The sequence below is a fragment of the Macadamia integrifolia genome, unplaced genomic scaffold (assembly GCF_013358625.1).
Source record: "Macadamia integrifolia cultivar HAES 741 unplaced genomic scaffold, SCU_Mint_v3 scaffold491, whole genome shotgun sequence".
Taxonomy (NCBI): Eukaryota; Viridiplantae; Streptophyta; class Magnoliopsida; order Proteales; family Proteaceae; genus Macadamia; species Macadamia integrifolia.
The window spans coordinates 21,150-46,108 of record NW_024870465.1 but is presented as its reverse complement, the minus strand read 5'-3'; the positions used below and the strand labels follow the sequence as shown (position 1 = coordinate 46,108).

Sequence of the window (24,959 nt, the reverse complement as noted above, 5' to 3'; positions counted from 1 at the left end):
ACCACGGCATCTAGTCTATCAAGGCATTATGCAACTTGATGTCCACATTCAACATATAACATCTCATTCAATTTGCATTTGAAAAGTAAACATAGCATATATGCACATCAAAGTGTGGAATGACTAATCTATATAGCATATTCATGATGACATGACTAGATTAGATATAGTTATATGAATGCCAAACAAATGCCTTGAAACAAGGCCAAACGTCCTCTCTCCACTTACCTGTAGCGTACAAGGATTCCCGTTCGGTACGGGCGAGATCCGGAGCGAATCGGGTATGATTTGGCGAACCTAACATAATTGAGCGGGGTTAGTACTTCACCATTTTAGAATCAAAATTAATGAAATCCGACTTCAAAATCGTGTTTAGAACGTCGAAAGAAGGTCACACGTCCGATTTGGGCTCGATCGGACCTACAGATCACCTTCGGGGCCACTCAGGTGGGTCGGACAGGTGGGCTGCCTACCCACCGGTCCTACCCGTCGGTTTGGACCGGCGGGTGTATGGACCCGCCGGTAGGACCCGCCAGTCCTACCCGCCGGTTTGGCTAGGGACCCCCCTGCCCTCTCAGGTGGGTGCTCTCAGGCGGGTAGGGACCCGCCGGTTGTACCCGCCGGTTTTGGCGGAAAAACCCCAGTTTCTTCTCAACTTCCTCCATTCCTTGGGGACCCAAATAGGGCTTTTCTCAACCCATTCTTCACACCTTTAAAGTCCTATAGGATGGTTCTAGCTTAGATCTAAGTTAGATTTAAGTGAGGGGAACCATCTTACCTTCTTTGCTCAAGAATGACTTCAAACCCTCCAAATCACTTCCAACTCACAATGCTCCTTCTACCTTGTCAATATCTCTTCAAATCCTTCAGGATCAACACATAAATCATTTATTAAACCTTAGATTCATCATTTCCAAGGGTGTTTACAAGATCTTAAGAAACCATACTCGAATCAAGGGTTTAAAGCGTGGGTATGGTTAATGTTCATAAAATCCAACTTTTCTTACCTCCAACTGTAGATCTCGTGTTGAAGATTACTCTCCCGGCACCGGAATGGCAAGATCGAGCTTCGGCGCCACTGAAATCCTTCCTTTCTTCCTCTTCCTTCCTTCTTCCCTTTCTCTTCTCTCTCCTCTTTACTTTTCTCACCAAACGTACGAGGGTAATAAATGGAAAGAAAAGAAATCATAAAATCTTATATACTATTCCTAATTAAGTGAATAGTGTCGGATGGGTCACTCAGGTGGGTGGGTGTACCCACCGGTCATACCCACCCGAGAGTCAAAACTTGGGATTTTGACCGGGCTCGGACCTCTGCTCAAACCCCACCTCAGGCATACATCGTAGCATACGTATATATCTTAAAATACAAATATAATACTTGTTTTATCCGTACATAGCCTTATGGTAGGTGCACGTACACGGTTTGGGCACCCCCGCCTCTTCTGGCACTGGCTCGGACTTGTCGGGCCAGCCGGTGTTTAAGGTCACCCGTGCCATCATAGCCCATAGGGAACCCGCTCTAACCTCCTCTGGCTCGGTCCTGCATGGTTAAACCGGTTCAACCGCGAAATCAGACCGGGTTTAAGAAGCGGGATATTACACTGAAAATGATGTAATGATAATTAAATCATTTTTAAAAACCCCTTGATCCACCGAATTTAAAGAACATTTGAAAAAAGAAAATGGCAAATTAAATGAAGATGTCGGGTTTTGAATTCAACCATAAAAGTGCCATTTAAAGAGTCCCGACATGCAAAGCCATGTAGGCAAGATTATCTTCATAAGCCATGAAAAAAAAAAAATCTGCAACTTTAGTACATACAACTCAGTAATCCACTTTAAGACTTCATGACTTCTATGAGAAAATTAGCCTCACACAGCTCTTTCACTTCTTGTTTTTCCACATACCCATATACTTGCTTTTACACATGCCTTTGGTCAACTACTCAACTAAAGTGGTGAGTCTCTCTTATCCATCCTTTTCCTCTTTAAAGCATTTTCTTTGCCCCTCTAGTCCATTTTTAGTGAAACCCTTAAGCTTAAGCTAAATATATAATTTTATAAATAATCTTATAAGTTAACTTGTTTATTTCCAATTTTCCACCCAAAAAAAAAAAATTTAATTAACTTGTTTATTTACATTTTTTTACTATTAATGACACCAATAAATTAATCACCTGTTCAAAAAGTTAATTTATTTATCCTAACTATAATAATTATGAATCATTAATGCATATCTTAATGAATAATTTTAAATATCTACAATAATCACAGTAGGTATATGTAGTCCCTCCCACATTAGAGGGATCTGTTTGGTTATAACACTAGGAATATGCCCAACCCACGCTTCAATATATATAATATTTTAACTTATGAAATCGGATTGTGACGTGGGAACAACACTAGGATATATTTAGCATTAAAATCTTTTTTTGGTAAATATTTGGCATTAAAATCACACTCAAACCGAGTTGTTTCCTTTGTGAGGATGGGGGAGCTGGGATCAACAGGACTGAAATGTCTGTTTCGCTTCTTCATTGCTCGAATCAATAAATTCGATTGAACCAAAGTTTTATTGGACTGCTATGACCAAAAAATCGGATCATACCGCATCAGAAACCAAATTAAAATCGATTCAAAACTAGATTGAAATTGAAACCAAACTCAGCCCAAAGCTCATGAAAATCATTTTTTTTACATAATTTTGTATGGAAAAAAACCGAACCAAGACCAGTTTAAAACAAAAATAAACCATTACAAACTGATACAAGATATTGAAATCAAACCAAATCGAACCAAAATGTCTTTCTTGATCTGATTTTGATTATGGTAATTGATTTCACCATTACCACATCAACCCAACCGATTGATACCCCATGTTCAAATAGGCCAATCATTTGATGGATAGCTTTGAGAGGAAGAAGATCTTCTCAGAAACACCCAATTAATTAGAGAGAAGTCGAATCTGTTTTGAGTTTATAATTTCTAAAGCACATTTAAAATATTTGATCAATAATAGAGACTCGAATTTGTTGGAAAAAAAAAATCTCTCTAATTGATTAAGTACTCAATTAATGATCTAATGGACTGAGAGAATATGGGGATACGTGTCCACATATTGAGATGCTAGTCAAGGTCTTCCTAACACTTTTGCATCATTAATTGGGGCCCTGTTGGTTGAAGAGGAGCGGAATTCAAATTTGTTAACAACAAATTTACCAAAATAATAAAATTCGCTAACATGTAAATCCGGTTCGGATAGGATATTATCTTTCTAGTGGGAACCACGTTGTAACTAATCAGGACATTACCATGTGGAATGCTTCCATACTATTAACCTACAACGAATTCACCCCCAAATTTACACGGATGAGAGAGAATGTGGGGTCCATTAATGAAAAGTATTGGGCAATAAAGGGATCGTTCATGTATGTGTCTCATTCAGAGAGGGAGAGAGTCATTAGTTATTAAACAGAACTTCATTAGTGTTAATTACGTACTCTGAAATTTGAAATTTCTTAACATTTCATTTTACCCAAATGGGAGTGGAGACAAATGAGATTGGCAAAACCGCAAGAGAGAGAGACAGAGAGAGAGAGAGACAGAGAGGAAGAAGGGAGAGAGGAGATAATATCAGACAACTACCGCGAAGGACAACCACCGAAAAAAAGAAAAAGAAAACCAGAGACTGCGTAGTTCACTTTCAGAGCCTAAGCGGAAGAAATCGCAAACCAGAGAAAGAGTGTGAAGGAAGGAGGAAGAAAAATTCTTAAAGAACAGTCAATTGATCAAAGGATCATTGAAAATTTCATCTGTTTCTCATTTTCTCCTTCTCTATTCTTTGATTTCATCGCTTATTGCTCGTCTTCCTCTGGTTCTTCAGTTCTTCGTTTGAGAGTGGCTGATGAAACTGGTTATAAGTTCCTCGTTTCTCATGTTCTTCTCATCATAGAAGAAGAATTCCTTTCTGGGTTGTTAGAATTGAGGAAAGAAACCCATTTCCGATTCGACGCACTTCGCTTTTCTCTCAGTAGGGTCTGGTTGGAGCCGTGCTTGGACACCCAACCTGGCAGTGAGTGTATCTCTAACCCTAGAAACCTCCGTTTCTCCTTCATCTTGTTCTTCTTCTTTGCTGCGATTGAATTTGTTTGGTATTTAGTTATTATGTCACGGGGTTGTTTCTTTTGGTGACTTCTGAATTTCGGATCGGTGTTGGGGGTCTTTGGGTTGCTACGAAAGTAATTTTTAAATGTCATTGTGTGGTAATGGATTTAATTCTTGATTGGAATTTGGATTTTTGTAAGGATGATTCTGGAACACTTCGTTCTCATGCCACAATTGTAATTTTGTTATTTGAGATGTGTGCTTAGTCATTAATACTGTGATCCGAGAGGATGATTTTTTTTTTTTTTTTGGGGGCGGGGGGGGATGTGGAATAATCCCTTGTTTAAATTTCAAGATGTGCCTATAGATAATTGATAATTGATTTCTTTAAATTGATGCAGTATTGATAGCTAGAAATGGGTATATATCTCAGCACCCCTAAAACTGAGAAGTTCTCTACCGATGGTGAGAATGACAGACTTAGGTATGGTTTATCCTCCATGCAAGGGTGGCGTGCAACCATGGAAGATGCTGTGAGTACCCAGTAAAACCCACATCTTTGTTCGTAAGATCATTTCTTGATTGCCTCTTGTACTTTTTAACAATTCAACTTTCAAAACAATGTTTAAGAACATATCCTTTGTTTGTCAGTGTGATTTCTTTTGCACTTTACGCAATTCTTTTCCCATTTTGGATTGCACCATTTCTCATAGGCAATATATGGAGTTGCATGCGGCACCTGAGCAAGATGTTCTGTGTTAGATATTTTAAGCTCAGTTAGATTGCTAGGGATTTGATCACCTAGAAGTGAAGTAATTGGTTAGTATTCAATAAGACAACCTAGAGCCAAAATGTACTGAGAGGTGGGCTAAAGCCAACTTTAAACTCAGATGGCTAGGGATTTGTGCACCTGTTGGGTACTTACAACTACTCCTGCATTTAAATGGTGTATTTTCCAAGTAAGCTGTAATATCATTGGGTTGGAGAAAAGTTTGTTGGGCGGATGGATAGAATCCCGGAACTCATACAAGGCTGCTGCAATCATTCAAAGGGGCTTGGTCTCCTTGTTCAACCATCAATATCAAGTTTGTCACTCTTTTTAAAAGAAACCTGTTGGAACAAACAAACACTTTCTTTTTTCCTTGAGTTAGGTATGCCCTTTAGGGATGCCTTTTGAGAAGTTCATGTTCATCCGAACAAATTGGTCTTTTGACATAACTATTAATGCTGTCAAAATTATCAGTACCATGGGATTTGATTGATGTTTTATATGATCTTTATTTGGTCTTGTATATACAAAAATTCCCCACTACGCAACTTTTTATACTAGACTAAGCTTGAAAAAGTGGTTGTGGAATATCATATGCATTTGGGCAAGACTCGTTGTATTTTTTATCATATTGGCATGTACTGTTTTTGACTTTTTTCCTGATATTATAAGAGAAACCAGAGCTTTAGTTTTGCTGTTAAGTGAGGATATGACATACAACAACTTAGAGCTATGCCAGTTCATGATAATGAGGTTTCTTACAGGTGACCTAATATGCATGACAGGTGTTTCTGTTATTCTGAAATGATTCCAAAAGAACAGGATCCTCCATTATAATGACTTTATTTGTAGCAAATACAACATATATTCTTCTTATAGAGTTTCTGGTTCTGTTTTTTCTTTTCCTGGAAAAATATAAAAATGCATCTAACTGACTGGGTTTTTCACATTAAGATCACTAGTTTCTAGCATTTGGTTAAGAAGAATATGGGTTTTTATTGTAATTTAAGTTTGGCATTAAGCTCTGTAGTTCAAAAGACAGAGAACAGCACCAACCATTGGAGCTTAACTTCGTAACCAAAAAAGAGTTCTTTTGAGCTAAACTTTTGCAATAGTTTTTATTCACCATCCATAAGTGATTGTGAGTATGAAAACATCTGTTTGACTTTGAGATACTTTGATGAAAATGATATTCTTGCACCAGCTTCTCCATACTTCTTCATGTACCAGCATATTCCTTGAAATTTAGTGGTGAGAATTCTTCTATGTTCTGTTTTCACCACATTTGAAGTTCAATTCATCATCATTTGATCTCATTATTTACTGAACTTTAATCTGCATCATATTGTTTGCCCCTTTATTTTTCATACACTGTCATTGGATGTGTTTTATTCTATAGCATGCAGCTTATCCAGATCTCGATGCTTCCACATCGTTCTTTGGTGTTTATGATGGTCATGGAGGTAAGGATTATTTTCTTTATATCTGAATCTCTTTTTATTGTTTACAATTCGTTATTTCCTCCTTTTGATAAGTTGAAGTAGCAATTCCTTGAAAGAAAAACAGCATGCCTCGTGCAGAAAAATGTTCACATTGGTGTGGTTGTTTCAATTCTACAGAATCTTATTAGATTTACTGCACTTTCTTCCTACCGTTACATTTCCTTTCCTTTTGTTAAATTCAGATTAATGCAGATCTTGAGACCCTAATTTACCACATCAAAAAATAGAGTTAATAATGGCCCCAGGTGTAAATGTGTATAATTTAGGAACTTTGGGCTGTATGAGTAGGTTTTAGACTGAGCAGTAACCAATCAAGGCACACAATGAGATGCAGGGGATATATTAGGGAACAGGTTCAGAAATCAGGCCTACAATAATGAAAGAAATCAGAATAACCAACAATCAGAATAAGAATATAAGAGAAGAAATCAGAAAGACAGATCTGTAATTGAATATATATATATATATATATATATGGGAGAAAGAACCCTGTCCTTCTGGCGCAGGAAACACCAGTGCGCAGGACCAATGAGAGGGCTTACATCAGCATCTTCAGCGCCCTGGGTGTGCGGGCTCCGTCGTCTTTTTGTGCACTCTGTTTCAGTTGGAAGTTGACGAGATTAAGATTAGAGATGTAGGAGAAAGAGAGAAGAGAGGAGAAAGAGGAGATGAGGGCCAAACATGAGAGGGCCTTCAGCTCTTCTCACCTATATTAGTTTCAGCTAATATCTTTAGGGAATTACATATTCCTCCCTAAAGGAGGTGAAAGAGAAAAATGGAAATACAAATTAGGTCAACATAAAGATATTTCGCAAAGTACCCCTATTACATACATTCCAACACTCCCCCTCAAACTGGAGAATAAATGTCATACATTTTTAGCTTGCATAAGAGGAAACTGAACTGGTGAGGAATGAGGTCCTTTGGAGAAGATGTCTGCCAACTAATCATCTATCTTCACAAAGGGCATGCAAATGTTGCTAGTGTCAATTTTTCTTTGATGAAATGCCAGTCCACTTCAATGTGCTTTGGGAAATTCTCCTCTTCTCTTGCTTCACCTACTATTGAAATCACTAAAATGCCCAAGACCTTCTATCATGTTGCATTGGATTATGGGAAATGCTTATTGTTGCTTTATTATCATAGTAGAGATGCATAGGTCTGTTAGTATCATTTCCCAACTCAAGAACTAGTCGTCTCAACCAAATGAGTTCACAAACTCTAGGAGTCATTGCCCCGTACTATGCCTCTGCACTAGATCTAGCTACAACAGGCTGTTTCTTGCTTCGCCATGTAACCAAATTACCACCCATAAATGTGCAATAGCCAGAAGTAGATCGTTTGTCAGAGATGGATCTAGCCCAATCAGCATTAGAATGACCTTCTATCCTCAAGTGATTTTAAGTTGATGCAAGAGTGCATGGTACAATTTGTTAGATATTTAATTGTTCCATTTTATCAATATATATATCTGTGAATCCACCTTGATAGTATCTGAGGAGATTTCTTTCATGTTATTTGGATGTGGAAAGGTTTTCTGATTAGGTGATCCCCACTCAACAATGCTTCAGAATAGACTAGATTGTATGTTAATTAGTGTTTAAATTTAGTGATGATTCTTGCTTGGCCGTGATAATATTATAGTTGACTTTATGGGCCTATTCTATTTTGTTTAGTGGGCAAAAATAGGGCTAATTTTCAATTTCTAGAGCTTCTAGAAATGATGTAGATCGATTGAGTGGACAGAAGTACAGCAGGAAAAATAATTAATCTAAGACTGGCCCAGCCAGCCCAATCTGTTGAGCTTAAGGTAGCTCTACTGATTCAATTTTGGAGGCTTATTTTGTCTGATTCAAGCCTTGGACAGCAAGGCATTGATTGGGAAAGGAATTAGAAGGCTTGTAGAAGAACTTTTGGCTTTATTCCACAGACTTAGTTTCCTTTTTAGTATGTTTCTTCTTGTACAAGGAAGCTCTCTTCTAGAGACTTTTCTCTAAGTTTCCTTTTCCGTTTATCTCCCTTGTTTCTTTTTTTTTTTTCTGAAAAGGGTAGCCCAGCTTATAAACGGAGGTTGATTGTAAGGCTTTATGCTCAATTCTAATCAATGAAGTTTGCTTGCTTATGCATCAATATGGTATAGTGAGAGGTTGTATCAATTGAGAGAGTTGAGGGTGGGAGACCCAGGCTGAGATACCACCCCATATCCCCTATGCCTTTCCCCATTGATCTCTTCTCTCTCTCTCTACTCCATTTCACTGATATCTAGTGTGTTACAAGCTCTGTCTGAAGGTTGTTCCTAAAGCTTTGAAGACCAATTTCACCTACGGTTGATGCTGTATTCTAAGGCACTGTTCACTGACCTGTGGCAGCTTGAAGGAAAAGTTTCTGGGCAGCAATCGATTGCCAATATCTTCCAGACCTTGCAGCCATTGCAGGCCTCCTTTTGAAGGCCTAACAGAGGCTTATTTCCCAAAGTTCCAGAAAGTGTTCTTTTTGGTGACTGAAATCAAGAATTCTCAGATCTCCGTATTCAACCATCAATTCAGGCCAAGGTTTTGGGGCTTTTTTAAGCAACCTACAGGCCTCCTTCGGCCAGAATTCCGGCCCCCTTCCTGGGCTTTGGTCTTTGAGTTATATAATTTCTCAGATTTACCCTATTTTCTCAGGTTGAAGGTACTTCCTATGCTGTCTAGATTGTAACTTATTTTTCTGGGGGTTTGTTACTTGTTATTAAAGCCTACTGTGAGTACTATCTGAGTCCTAGTATTACCAGAATATGAGGGTTCTATTCATTGTTCTGTTGCTGGACTGTTATTCCTAATCTGCCGTAGCTGATAGGCATATTTTGTGGGGTACTGAGTACTGTTATTGGTTTGGATTTAATATTGTGCTGATAATCTGTTATCAATCCTAACATTAGGGTGTTTGGAGGAGTTTAATTTGGGGTGGGATGCCCTATTCAGCCCTACATTGAGAAATGCCGTGGGTGTTAAGTAGGGTTTGGCCGGTTGTTTTTAGTTAGTTCTTTTTTTCTTTTATTGCAGGCAATATGTGAGTCTGTATCCCAAGCATGGATTTGAACGTCAGTGTTTTTTTCCTCCCCCCCCCTCCCCCCAATAAATCTGTGTTGCTGTGTGGATTATTAGTTCTTTTGAAGATTGATTCCTAGGCATTGTTTCCTCACTTATTCTTTTATATTCCAATTTTCATTTAAGGCTATATAGCAGCCTATTCCCAATGCACAACTAGCACTTTGTGCACTTTCCAACAAATCAACTGCGTTTCACACTCATAGAGAGCTCTCCATTAAACCCTAAAAGAACCCCACAGGAGACCTAGCAGCTCTAGCTGTGTGTTTTTTTAACTAACATTTTCTGTTTTTTGTCAATCAATAATAAAACCAATTCCAGCCAGAAAAATGGACACACTTCTCGAAATCCTACCCCCTTTTACCCTATCCTGTTCCTATCAACCATCCTGTCTCTAATGCCCCTGTGCTAATGTTTCTTTTCACTTTGCTACACTCTGATGCACTGCAGCTGCTATTCTGAGTTACTTTGTGTTTGTTTTCACTCTTTGAGGATGATTATTTTTAGAGTTAGTTCTACATTATTTTTTCTTAGATTCACAGTTTAGATATTATTGATATTTATGAAAAAATGTGACCTTTGTCCTAGCACTGGTATCTGCTGATTCATATCTCCTTGATTTTACTTGTAAAATGCTCTCAATGTCATTATATATTTGTAACATCATGGAGGCCAAAGATGACCAAAGTGAGAGGGTGAGGAAGGACATGAATGCTCATGAATTATCAACAGATATTGGCTTGTACAGAGTGAAATGATGGAACAGGAGTTTAACTGACACGTATTAGTTGGAAAAAGCCTTACAGAGTTGCTGGTGTATTGAACCCTGAGCAGCCTTGTGTCAATATGTTTATGGGTATATTACAATGTTTACTCCATAATTTGATGTCTAGTTGATTCTTTAAAACATGATAGGATGGTTCTGTTCATGTTTCTCACAATTGAATATTTTTTTTTTATGTAGTGATATCCAGCTGTATTCTGTTAGTTCTTATAGTCTGTTGACATGCAGGTAAAGTAGTTGCTAAATTCTGTGCAAAGTACCTTCACCATCAGGTTCTCAAGAATGAAGCATATTCAGCAGGGGATTTGGGTACTTCTGTGCAGAAAGCTTTTTTCAGGTTTTTCCCTTTACTCCAGTCCCCCCCTCCCCTCCCACACACAATGGAGAGAGAGAGAGAGAGAGAGTGAGTAAAAAGGGGTGTCCTGCTATTACCCAGATGAGCAGCAGGGCGCCCCCCCCCCCCAAAAAAAAAAATCTCTCTCCCTCTCTCTCTCTAGTTTGTGAATCATAGCTGGAGTGTTTGAAATCTATATAAAAAATGCATCGCAGGGCAGAGTAGTAGCCATAAGAGATACACAAGAACTGAATAGTGATTTCAAATATTTGCTTCTACCTTTACTTTCAAGTGGCTGTAACTCAGGACATTTCTTCAACGTTGTTTCTCTTCTTTCTATAGAATGGATGAGATGATGCGTGGACAAAGAGGATGGAGAGAGTTAGCTGTACTGGGAGACAAGATGAACAAGTTTACTGGCATGATAGAAGGGTTGATATGGTCTCCTAGGAGTGGGGAAGTTCATGAACAACTTGATGATTGGGCTTTTGAGGAGGTACTTATAGGTTATAATGGAAGAAACTGCTTTAATGATTGTTGAGTTTAGCGCCTCTAAAACCGATAGGGGTATTTTGGGTCTCATCGGCTCCCATATTTCTGTGATGTGGCTTTTCTTATAATTGGGCAATGGGGTTACTATTGTCTTTTACTTTCAGCATTATTTTAATATAAGTAAATGATTAAAACCTGTGATCAAACTATTCTGGTAAGATCGTAGCTCATCTTTTGGGAGTCTCCTTCAGTTGTACCTCTCTCTTCTCTCTTCTCTCTTCTCTTCTTCTTCTTTTCTTTCTTTTTCTTTTGGTTTGATTACAAGGTATTTGGGATTGTAACATAGTATCAGAACCTCTGTAATCAAATCAAGCTTTTCAAAATCCTCCCTGTTGATCTCGGTTTTGCGCTGAAATCTTCTGGTGTATAGCCACTTATTGCTGCATCTACTATGGATTAAATCACATGGAGTGATTTATTTGGTGTATGGATCGTGCTCTATTGGTACTATGCTAAAGATTTGAAGAACTTGAACCGCAACCATCTTCTTCTTTCCTTTATTGAATCTGGGTCTCTTAGGTGAAAGCCAGATATCCAATCGTTGTGGTTCAGGTTGGTTTGCTATTTTTCTTGGTATTTTTAGGTGAAAGCCAGATATCGGCGACTCTCTTTGTTTACTTTATTTCTTGTTCTTATGGCTGAGACCAAGTCTACTACCTCTGTGACTACTACATCTCCGCGGATAATGTCGATGTCAATGTCCAAGTTACTTCTCTTAAGCTCAAGGGAAGCTCGAATTATCTATTTTGGGCTCAATCTGTGAAGGTTTACCTTATGGCCAAGGATGAACTTAAGTATACTACTTCTGATTCTCCATCATCTGACAAGGGTTATGATGAATGGATGAAGGAGAATGTTTTGATTTTAATCTAGTTGTGGAATAGTATGGAACTAGATGTCACTGTCAATGTCAATGTCATGTTTCACTGTACTGCAAAAGGAGTATGGGACGATTTGAAAGAAATTTACTCTCAAGAAAAGAACATGACCCATATCTATGATATTTATGAGAAGCTGTTCCAGTTTTGCTAGTCTGACAGATCTCTTTCAGAGTATTATAGTACTTTCAGGGGAATGATTGAAGAACTTAATGTTTTTCAGCCCTTGACCATAGACATTGACAAATTGAAAGCTCAGCGGAATGAGTTTTTCATTTTCAAATTTTTGGCTAGTTTGAATAATGATTTGGAGGCAGTGAAGGGCCATTTACTTATAGGCGATACTGTTCCTACTCTGAATGACACTTATTCGCGATTGCAGCGTATCACTTCATCAACTAAATCTGATCAGTCTTCCATAGACAATTTTTCCTTCCTTGCTAATCGTGGACTTGGTCGCGATCGTGGGGGAGGTTGTGGATCTGTTGGTCGAGGTTCTAGTGGATAACCTTCTGATCGTGTAGCCCGTCAGTGCACTTATTGCGGGAAGCCCAACCATACTATAGGCACTTGCTGGGCAAAGCATAGCAAGCCAGAGTGGGCAACCCAATTAACCAATCATGCAGTGTCAGATGATGGTACTAACACAGTGTCTTCCGTTGATGCTAAACCAAGACCTTCAGGAGATTCATCTACCAGTCTGCGCGATGACATCAATCAGTTGTTTGCACACTCTCGAGGCATCCTCTAATACATCTAATGGTGGGTTTACATCCGCTGCCACCTTAGCTCATGTAGGTACCTCAGCCCTTCTTACGACTACCTCTATCCCCTGGATCATTGATTCAGGTGCTTCTGCCCATATGACTAGTAAGTCATCACTTTTTAAAACCTTTTCTTCTAGTACCAGTTCTACATCTGTTATTCTTGTCAACGGTGCTTTTACACCGGTTCTCGATCATGGTACTATATCACCCACATCCTCACTGAATTTATCTTCTGTGTTACATGTTCCACAATTCCCATTAAGTTTTCTTTCTGTGAGCTAGTTAACTAGCTCATTAAATTACTCAGTAATCTTTCCCTCTTACTGTGTTTTTCAGGATCTTCACACGAGAAAGACGATTGGTGGAGGGCGTGAAAAAGATGGTTTATATTATCTCGACTGTGGTTCTCATACTTCTGCTGCTGCTGCTACTGCTACTGCTGCTGGGGATATGACTCATTTCCAATAGCATTGTCGTTTAAGACATTTATCTTTAGCTAGGTTGAAACTTTTATTTTCTAGTTTTAAGTCTATGATTAGGTTAGAATGTGAGGCCTGTGAGTTGGAAAAACATCATCGTGTGTCCTTCCCATCTCGCTCTGTCTCGTAGTTCGTCTTTATTTTCCTTAGTCCATTATGATGTATGGGGTCCTTGTAGAGTTAGTAATAGATTTGGTTTTCGTTATTTTGTGACTTTTGTGGATGATTATTCTCGCCTTACATGGCTTTACATGTTAAAGGACAGATCTAAATTTTTATCTGTGTTTCAGCAATTCTATAATGAAATAAAAACTCAGTTTGACATTTTGATTAAGATTTTTCGTTCTGATAATGCTTTGGAATATGTTCAAACTGATATTTCTGATTTTTGTGCCAACCGTGGGATGATACACCAAACCAGTTGCGCCTATACCCCACAGCAAAATGGGGTAGTAGAACGCAAGAACCGGCATCTACTCGAGGTTGCCCTTACTATTATGATTCATATGCATGTTCCTAAATATTTTTGGTGTGATGGGGTTTTAATTGCATGTCACTTGATTAATCGCATGCCATCTTTAGTGCTTTCAAATAGGTTCCATTTTTCTGTTATGTTCCCTACTTTGCCAAAGTTTTCCTGTTCCTCCCTGAGTCTTTGGCTGTGTGTGTTTTGTCCGTAATTTGCATGTGCAAGTAGATATTGTCTCCTAGGTCTACTAAGTGCATTTTTTTGGGTTATTCACGTATTCCAAAAGGGTATAAGTGCTATGAACCTATTACTCACAGGAACTTTGTTAGTGCCAATGTAACCTTATTTGAAGGCACATCATTCTTTTCTCCTCAGGGGTCCCAGTCTGGTATGGAGTGGACTTCTCCATCTCCTTCACCCATTCCATCTCTCATACCCTTCCCTGATGTGCCCAGTGCTAGTGACTTACCTCCTCTACAAGTTTATCAGCATAGGAAGAAGGTTGGACAGCCGAGTAGAGGAACCAATACTCCAGACGATTCACTTCCTCCACTGCCGCCTTTCTCTGGTGAAGCTCCTCCTCCTTCGCCTGATGACTTACCAATTGCTCAAAGGAAAGGTACACGTTCTTGAACTAAAAAATCTATGGTTGTATATCCTATTGATAATTTTGTTTCCTTGTCTCATCTTCCCTCTCCCATCCATGGTCTTGCCTTGTAACTTTCTACTAACCCTATTCCTCGCACCCATAATGATGCCCTAACTATTCTTGGATGGAAAGCTGCCATGGATGTAAAAATGGATGCTCTCTTGAGTCATACCTGGAGTCTGGTAGATTTACCTCCTGGTAAGGATTTGGTGAAGTGTCGTTGGGTGTACACTATTAAGTATCACTTTGATGGCTCTGTTGAGCGGTTGAAAGCCCGTCTGGTTGCCAAGGGGTATACTTAGACATATGGAGTTGATTATTTTGAGACCTTCTCCCCGGTTGCTAGACTGAACTCTATTCGTCTACTTATCTCTTGCTGTCAAGTTTGGACATCAAGAATGCCTTCTTGTATGGTGATCTATAAGAAGAGGTGCATATGGAGCAACCTCTTGGTTATGTTGCTCAGGGGGAGAATAAAGGTCGTGTGTGTCGCTTACACAAGGCTATCTATGGATTTAAACAGTCCCCTTGGGCATGGTTTGACAAATTCAGTGCTACCATAGTTACTTGTGGATTTTCTCAGTGTTATTCTGGTCATTCTGTCTTTGTTCGTAGCAGAGGTGATAAACTGGCTATCTTGGTAGTTTATGTTGATGATACTATTCTTACTGGTAATGATGAGATAGGAATTTTTGAAGTGAAAGCTTATCTACAGTAACACTTTCAGACCAAGGATTTGGGCCAACTTCACTATTTTCTTGGGATTAAAGTGATCCCATGTAAGAAAGGGATCAGTTTATTTCAAAGGAAATACGTGTTGGACCTTTTATCTGATACTGGCATGCTTGTATCCAAACCTGTTGATATCCCTATGGATCCTCACCAAAAGTTTGGTGTTAATGATGGTGAACCTCTTCAAGATGTGCATCAGTACAGGAGTTTGATTGGCAAGCTGATTTATCTTACTGTAACACATCCTGACATCTCCGATGCTATTGGAGTCCTCAGTCAGTTCATGCAGTGTCCTCAAAAAGCACATTGGGTTGTTGATGTCCGTGTTCTTCGTTATCTAAAGGGTGCTCTTGGAAAAGGGCTGATTTATCGTTCTAATCGGCATAGTTGTCAAGGCGTCGCCTAGGCGTCCAGGCGGTTTGCCTGGGGCCTAGGCGACAGTCGCCTTATTGCACTGCATACCGCCTTGTGTTTTGGCACTTATTTATGCCAAATATCATTTAAGTAAATGCTTTTTATATTTGTTATTTCATTTACTTAATATATTATTCATAAATAAGCAAATACCCCCTATTTGAATCTAATAAAAATAGTTTAAAAATCAAATTCCAAAAGGATAAAAAGTCATCTCCCCAGTCCAAAAAAAAAAACTAGATTTTGGTTATAGGGGCGATTTTCAACTTTTAAATGCTGGAGTTTTTCTCAATTATGAAAATTTTATAAATTCTATCATGTTAAAACATTGCTAAAAACCAAAAGTGCGGTAAAATAATTTTTTGTCTTGATATCCATAAAATTATTTTCATTCAGGAGATTTTAACAACATTCGCGCACTTAAAAATAAGTTTGACTGAAGCATAACTTTGTCATTACAACTTAGATTTAAGTAATCTTAGACTTGTTGGAAAGCTGGTTTTATATTATAACTGATACAAAAAGTCTCATGTAAAAATAATATCATTTGACTAGTCAAATTTGTTATAGAACTAGAGCATTTCTCTAAATTTTGATTTTTTATAACTTAATATGACTTAATGTTAATTTTTTAAGATTTAATATGGCTAAATGTTGATTTTTAATGACTTGATGTTGTTTAATCTTGATTTTTTATGATACAAGGTATATATAGCTTACTAAATAATGTTAGAAAATAGAAAAAATAAAAAATAACAATTGGTCGCCTTGTTCGCCTCAAGGCGTGCGCCTTCTCGCCTAAACGCTTAGACAACCCTCCACCGCCTTGGTTCGCCTTGCCGCCGTGACAACTATGCTAATCGGCATATAGAACTAGTTGGCTATTCTGATGCTAATTGGGCCGGCTCTGTTAATAATCGGAGATCTACTACTGGTTATTGTACATTTGTTGGAGGTAATTTGTTTACATGGTGTAGCAAGAAGCAGACTACCATTGCCCGATCTAGTGCAAAAGCAGAATATAGAGCCATAGCTCATACTGCTGCTGAGTTAATGTGGCTACGGTCTTTACTCTTGGAGTTGGGATTTTCAATGACCAAGCCTATGCAAATGTATTGTGACAATCAAGCTACGGTGTACATTGCTAGTAATCCAGTCTTCCATGAGAGGACCAAGCACATAGAGGTGGACTGCCACTTTGTTCGTGATGCTGTTCTGAAGAAGCTGATTGAGACTCCTTTTGTTTCTTCATTAGATCAGTTGGCTGATATGTTCACTAAGTCACTATTTGCTCCTAGTTTTCGTAATAGTTGTACCAAGCTGAGCATGAGTGATGTGTATGCTCCAGCTTGAGGGGGAGTGTTGAGTTTAGCTAGGCGCTAAACTCTAAAACCGATAGGGGTATTTTGGGTCCCATCGGGTCCCATATTTTTGTGATATGGCTTTTCTTGTAATTGGGCAATGGGGGTACTATTGTCTTTTACTTTCAGCATTATTTTAATATAAGTAAAGGACTAAAACCTACGATCAAACTATTCTGGTAAGATCGTAGGTCTCTTCTCATCTTTTAGGAGTCTCCTTCGGTTGGACCTCTCTCTTCTCTTTTCTCTTTTTCTTTTCTCTCTTTCTTTTTCTTTTGGTTTGATTACAAGATATTTAGGATTGTAACAATAATATATTAAGTCTACTCTAGAATCGAAACATTTTTTTATGGTTTAACTGAACACTTCAGTTTTATTTGAAGTTCTGCTTGTGGGATGTTCTGGATCCGTCTCTTGCTTATAGATTTCAAAGCACTTTCAACAATCTTCTAAAACCCCTACTCTTTCGCAGAATGCTTTCTCCACGGAACGCAACTAACCATCTCCACAGCCACCTCACATTGCCTTGCGGCTGCAACCTCCTCACCTCTACCCTCCGTCCTCACCACACTTTACCCTCCTCCCGCCCCTTGCTTCCTTGCCCTCCCCCGTCGCCCCCCGTGTAAACCCATTCACCGCTCTCTCTGAGGATGTGAGACTCTGTGCTTTGGACAAACAAATAATAGTTCATCAAAATAATAGTTCATGAAAATGTTTCAGAAGAAGTAGATAGTTGTTCCAGCAGGAAAGTCAAAGAAAAGAGCTCGAAGTGTAGGGCGGTAAACAACGACTTGTGTTTAGCAAATCGCCCAACCACGTCTAGAACCCCCTTCTCCTCAGAACCATCCAACAACCCGAGCTCACAAGCCCATTTAACTAACGAGTTTGTCGGTATCGCTTTCCAGGTAGGAACCCGCTCCATTCCCTGGTAAACAGGAAAATAGTTCATGAAAAAGTTTCAGAAGAAGTAGATAGTTGTGTAATGGATTTAGTGTTTGGCATTATGTTGGACTGGTATAAAGATTCAGATTTGTGTTTAGTGTTTCCTCTTAATAGTTAGGAAAATTATATTGTACCACCCCTAATTTGGAACCTTATGTCACAAATCATCCTAATTTTCTAAAAATATCAAACGTAACCTTGAAGCCTAACACCGTTAACTTAGAAATTGAAAAGACTCTTTTGACCCCACTCTTTTGACCCCGTTATGTCTACTTATATACACATCCATTCCTCGCTCCTTCTTCAGTCAAATCCTGGTAGGTTGTTCTCCTGCTGCAAATCCAAGTTCTTAAAATCTATCTTATCCGCTCTTAAAAATGTATCTTTGCTACTAACACTTTCAACACCCATCTTCGAACCCAAGCCTCTCTCTCCTAAACATTGAACTTTATCAGCTGTCTCAACCTTTCCATCTTCCTCACCAGTCTTCAAATCCATCATTACAATTTCTAAATAAAATAAAAGAAATCCCCCTCCCCCAAAAGGCACAAGAACCACAATTACGAGAGAAAAACCTGAGAAAGAGGTGGAGGAAACTCTATCAATTGCAACCAAAGTGATGAAATCCAGTCCAACTAGAAATAGTCCATCATCCTAGAAAGACCAGATGGACAGAATTTCTGAAATTTTAACAGTAATCAAAATTAAATGTATATCAAGGCCTAAAAAGGTTAACACCCAAATCAATGAAAAACCTTTTCCCTAAATTTCTAAGTAGAGCCTTGCAAAAAAAAACTCTTAATGGTCAAGCGCCCATGGATCGAAAATCAGAAACTCATGGACCCTGTTATTTTCTCTTCATCTTATCTTCTCTTTTGTTCTCTAGAATCCAGATAGACACCCAGATTTGTAAAAATTTTAGAAGTTTCTTATTCGAATTTCTTTACAATCCACATTCTGAATTACCTTTCTTGTGATTTTATGATTTGATTCAAACAGCTCGTATATACACAGATTCACAATGACTTGAAACTCTTCATATAATTTCTTGAAATTATAGAAGAAAACAAAGAATTTTTTCAGAGTGGAATAATAAAAACAGAGGATGGGTAAGAATATAGAGATGTTGGTTGGGTGTTTTGCATTGATGTCGCCAAGGAATAGTAGGTTGAGGTGCGGTTTCAAGCTTGCCATTTCTAGCCTTCAATGAGTACACAGATTATATTTGCATGTAGTTTCCTTCAGAAGGATACCCAATGGTCCTAGCACATTTGATCGGTTGGACTTCCGGTGGCAAAACCAATCGAAGCCAGTAAGTAGTTCTTTGAGTCAGAAAATCCAGCTCCAGCCATCCATTACCATCACTCAGACAGCATTGTGGGAAGGATGGAGAGAGATTGAAATAGGATTTTGGGAGAACGGGAGCTTGAAGAGGGAAACAGGGCCAAGAGGAAGAGGAGAAGCAGTAGTCTTGAAACACCTGGTGATTCTTCCAAAGGTGATTCAGAGGTCGTCCGAATCGGAGGAGAAACCCTAAATTGAACTAAAATATATATATATATATATATTTTTCAATCACGTGAATTGGGGTCCCATTATTTTCTGAATTTTAAAAACAAAATTTAAGAATACCTAAATGAATGGAGGAGTAAAAAATGGGACTAACCAGTAACATGGAAAAGGAGGGGTCATTTGGGTATTTTAAAATATCATGGGAGAGGGAGAGGTAGAAGTTTACTTTTTTAGGGGGGAATCAGAAAATAAAATTTGAGCAGGGGAGTTTGAGTAAATATAGGGTGAGTATAGGGGAGTGAAAAATTTTCCCAATAAAATATCCAATAACAGATTCTGGTCACCTTACCAACAGGGTGCAAAATACCAACCCAAAAACAGAACACATGACACAATAGATGGCCATCGTAAGAGAAAAATAAGAACTCAAATCAAGACGTCAAACATACCTCAAATCCTTGTCGGGTTTACCTTTCAAGTAGGGGAAGAAATCCCCACAGTTTGATAGAAATCCAACATTTAGATTTGCAGATATAATGTTTTCTCATAAATAGTAACTCTGAAATTTCAGATATTTGGAACTTGTAAGATGTACCGATCCAAAGGGTTGATGAATTTGGATGGCTATGTCAAGTAGTGAGATAAACCCCAAAACACGTTAATGATCCCATGGTTGGATCAAAAGCAAAGGCCAATATTTGGGTGCTAGAAATTACCCCCAAAACAGGGGTTCTGCAGGAAGTAAAAAAACCAGAAATTTTCCGAAATCAGGGTGCCTCAATTGATAGTATATCAGAAAATCAGGAGTGCAGTAGGGTTTTAATCTCCATCAATGTTACTCATAACAGATTAATAAACCAGAAGTAATATATCAAGTAGGAAGAATACCCAAAAAGACAGGGTACCTCAAGGGGGCAGTATGGCAGCCAAAACAAGGGTACTTCAAGGCGTTGATCTCCTGTGATTGGAGTATCCTAACTGACCTAAACTCTTGAATAGTAAATGATAATCCCAAACTGAAAGGAAGTCTTCCTCTGTATGCAAATCATGTTCGGGCATCCTAAAGAGACCAAATAACTGAAAACGTTATCCAATTCGGATCTGGAATTTATATTATTTTATTCGTCTCTACAAGTAATAATATGATAATAAATGAAATAGTGCTGTTAAACTATCCCACTACTTGGATGGCGAGGTTCTTAGATAAGATAATGAAACTGAACTCTGAGCTGGCTCGGTTCATTCTGGACACTGGTGATGACCCAATTTGTCATGCCAGATTTGAACCGGACCAACTCAGGTCCTGCATTAATATACTCTTTTTTTTTCTGAATAGAATATCCTCTTTTCCTTATTGTTTGCAAGGGTATGAACTTCATGCTCTGTGTGCATTAACATATAACATTGACTTGCCATTTTTTTGCTTTTCCATAGAATGGTGAAATTTTGAATATTTTTCCAGGCCTACCTCCTGGTTTTTATCGCTGCATCACTTACTTTCCACCAAGTGATTGCTTAGGGACCTAAGCGTACAATCTGGGCTGTTTCCTTCTCGACTTTGGATCTTAGCACCCAAAAAGTCTCGCCTTTACTAATGATCTAGGCCTGTAGTTCTTTCCATTCATTGTACTGAGCAGCAGCTTTTCTTATATGCATTGTTTTGCATACTTCATTCTCTAAATTGTTCCATGAATTGCTGTATGCTTCATATTAGACTGTTGTGTGGTATATCTTCCTTTTATCTTTTAATCTACTCTGGTCAGGCATGTGCAATTTTCAGTGCTATCAAACTTCTCTTGTTGGCTTGAAGATGCCACTCAAAGCAGAAGCAAGGGTGCTTTGATATGTTTATAATCTTCTTAGTACCTCTTAGCATTTGGAAACCAAGGCTTATTTCTTTACATTGAAATTAGGGACCCCACTCTGATTTCTCTGGACCAACATCTGGAAGCACGGCTTGTGTTGCTATTATCCGAAACAATCAACTTCTTGTTGCAAATGCGGGTGATTCTCGGTGTGTAATCTCTAGGAAGGGGCAGGTAACTTCTTTTTCCTGAATGTTACTGTGTTTTAAATATCCAAAATGCAGGTTGTGTTTAAGGAAATGTTTGGTCATGCTGCTCCATATATATTGAATTTTTATAAGTGGTATTCTTTTGGATGGGAAGATAATATGAGGGAAAACTTGTTTGCATGGCCGCCCAAATTATTTTTTGTGACATCTTTTGGTGTTGTAATTTTGTGGACATGTTATTCAAATTATCATCTTTGGAAACTTTCAGGTCAATTTGTTTTTCCCAATTGGAGATATGATGGTTTGCAAGTTCATAAAAATAACTTTGAATGCTTTGGGCCAGTTTCGGTTCAACCGTTGGAGACAATTATAAAGTTCTGACGTGGTAGACGTACCATAGAGATGAGATCTGAAACTTGACATGTGGTTAATTTAAGTGGGAACCTTGCTATCCAATGGTCGGTTTGACTAAAAGGTTCCCTTCACGTGGCTTAATAAAAGCTTGACTGTGTAGAGAAGCCTCTCTACATGAGTCATGACCATGTGGGCAACTTTGGTTCTTAATATTAAAACATTTGGTATCAAGAAATTCTAAGATTTTTCAATCAGTAGCTGGAATTCCCTGCCATTTAATGTGTTTTATTTTTTTATCTGAGTGTTAACCGCTGCTCTCACTACCTCTGGATGGTTAAGATAGGCATCGTGGATGGACAAAGATGCCACCTGCCAATGAATTTGTTTTGGTTTATAGGCAGGTCACAATATTCAGTATTCCTTATGGGCCTTAATGTTTGGCCTTACTGTACATGATCTGAATAAAACATGTGCAATGTTTTTTTGGAAGGTATTCACATCTAGGCAACACAGCTATAAGGCTCTCTTGTGTATAGTTTATGTTTCTATTTGTCTGACCTATTTTTATTCATGCAGGCATTTGGTCTGGTTTATGGTCCTTGTTTCTCGAGATAAAGTAAAAAAATAAACATAAACTCTTAAATAGCTTGAGACCTGTTTGTAATTTATTGTCACAGATTGTTTATTTCTCTTTGTGCACTAGTTGTTAATCAGCACGTTGTCACAACCTGCCCAACATAGGCCCACGGGCCTAGCCCACCAAGCCCATGGACTTAGGCCAATGGGCTAAGTAAGGTCCAAGTTCTAGAGTTTTCTACAAAGGTGTAGTAACTCTAGATATTTTATTATAGATATTTATAGAAGATATGTATAAGAGATATTTTTGGAGGGATTTCTAGAATTCTCCACTAAGGAGGTGGGAAGCTTCTAGTTTCCTCCCCAACCATTGGATGGAGGACATTTGTAAATATCTTAACCATCCATTGTAACTTGGGGTGCCTATAAATAGGTGTTGCCTCATTTGGCAAAGGCACTCACCAAGGACCAACCAAGAGTGTTCAACCAAGTAAGAAAGTTCTCAAGCCTTGTACTCAAGAGTTCTTTAGTGCAATACAAGTTCATTCTTCCCAAACTCACTCTTGTGTTCACTTTTTCTCTTCCCAAATCCCTTAAGGAGGGTGGTTAGGCTGACTTAGTGCTAGTGGGAGTGCTAAGTGCCAGTGCGGTTGCTTAAAAAGGTCTAAGACCGTGACAGTTGTGGTATCAGAGCTTCGGTTGCGAGGGAGCCAAGCTTGTGGGATAAGAGACAAGCGAGCTAAAATTGTGGAATAGAGACCAACACCTACACAAGTAAGCAAAGAAAGAGTGAAGGCAAGTCCGTCGACGTTGACGTTGCTATGGAGCCTCGATTAGCTCTAGGGGAGCAAGTATTGGCCGAGGCAAAGGGTTGCCTCGATGTTGCAGAGCAAAGTGGGGAGGAGCTCAAAGGCCATATGGAGCTTAGGGAGGAGCTTGATGGCCAGATGGGGGAGCTCAAGGGGTCCCTACAAGGTGCTCTCAACACCATAGTAAGTAACCAAGAGGAGATGGTTGCCACCTTGAAGGCTCAAGTGTGCAAGGCGTTGGACAAGGTGAAAGCTCGTGTTGGAGAAGAAGTATGGGAAGGTTGGGCTACGAGGAGGATAGCGGCGAGGGAAGCCACTACCTCCACTGACATGTCTAAAGGAGAAGCACTAAGGCACAAGCGTGATAAGAGGGATCGGTTCAAGCCTAGAGACAAGTGCTTCTTATGTGATGAGCTACATTGGTTTTGGGATTGCCCTAGGAAGAAAGCTCTCAGTGCCCTATTAGAGGAAGAGGGCGAAGAGGAAGAACCACCTTGCATGGGGTCACCAATGCAGCATGGTGCCACCAGGGGCAAGACAGGGGTCGAGGCCCCTAACTCTCAAAAAGGGCTGATGTGTGGTAAAGTGTGCATCAATGGGAAGCCCACACAAGTGAAGGCAGATACGGGAGCCACACACAACCTCACCTTGATGGAGGAGTCAAAGGAACTTGGACGAAGGGTGTCCTAAGGCTATCAACTCCAAAGAATGCCCTATACATGATGTTGCTCGAGTGGTCGAGATGAACATCGGGGCCAAAGAGGGTGTTGAACATGTGACAACCATGTGGCTCAAGGTTGTCAACTCCCAGGATCGTCCCATAACTGATGTTGCTCGAGGGGTCGAGACGATCCTTTGGACTAAAGGAGTTCTCCAACACCATCCAGGGGCTAGGTGCTTACTTGCCCTTTCACGAGAGGGGAAGACAAGGAGAATTTGGGAGCAAGATGGCTTGCTCCATGCCAATAAGAGGAAGATGCAAACAAGAGGACGGAGACAACCAGACGACGTTGTAGGAGACTCAAGTTATGTGACTACAACAAAAGCCCCAATAGGCATTGCTCCTTTCAAGAGGGAGGCTAATTTGGTTGCTGATCCAATCATCCAAAGACACAAAGTACCTCCTTATATGGAGTATTTAGTCAAGTGGAAGGGGCGACCAGAGAACAAACGAGATGGGAGACGACTGGCAATGATAACATAACTCATGAATACAAGTACCACAAGGAGGTTGTGACAAGGGCGTCACAAATTTATGTGGGGGAGAGTGTCACGACCTGCCCAACATAGGCCCACAGGCCTAGCCCACCAAGCCCATGGACTTAGGCCAATGGGCTAAGTAAGGTCCAAGTTCTAGAGTTTTCTACAAAGGTGTAGTAACTCTAGATATTTTATTATAGATATTTATAGAAAATATGTATAAGAGATATTTTGGGAGAGATTTCTAGAATTCTCCACTAAGGAGGTGGGAAGCTTCTAGTTTCCTCCCCAACCATTGGATGGAGGACATTTGTAAATAGCTTAACCATCCATTGTAACTTGGGGTGCCTATAAATAGGTGTTGCCTCATTTGGCAAAGGCACTCACCAAAGGCCAACCAAGAGTGTTCAACCAAGCAAGTGAGTTCTCAAGCCTTGTACTTAAGAGTTCTTTAGTGCAATACAAGTTTATTCTTCCCAAACTCACTCTTGTGTTCACTTCTTCTCTTCCCAAATCCCTTAAGGAGGGTGGTTAGGCTGACTTAGTGCTAGTGGGAGTGCTAAGTGCCGGCACGGTTGCTTAGAAAGGTCTTAAGGCCGTGACAAGTCGCTGCTGGTCTCAGTTTAATTATTGCCCCCCCCCCTTGTAGGGCCTTTGCACACACAA

At 39.3% G+C, this 24,959-nt stretch overlaps 1 protein-coding gene across 1 annotated transcript; it reads left to right on the top strand.

Moving 5' to 3' along the window:
• Positions 1-3,573: 3,573 nt before the first annotated feature.
• Positions 3,574-21,412, top strand: LOC122068943 (probable protein phosphatase 2C 60). The gene is made up of 6 exons (XM_042632853.1): positions 3,574-4,075; positions 4,509-4,640; positions 6,276-6,339; positions 10,480-10,588; positions 10,928-11,081; positions 21,254-21,412. The coding sequence occupies exons 2-6, from the start codon at positions 4,524-4,526 to the stop codon at positions 21,395-21,397; spliced, it is 588 nt and encodes a 195-aa protein (XP_042488787.1). The 5' UTR covers positions 3,574-4,075; positions 4,509-4,523; the 3' UTR covers positions 21,398-21,412.
• The last annotated feature ends 3,547 nt before the right edge of the window (positions 21,413-24,959 follow it).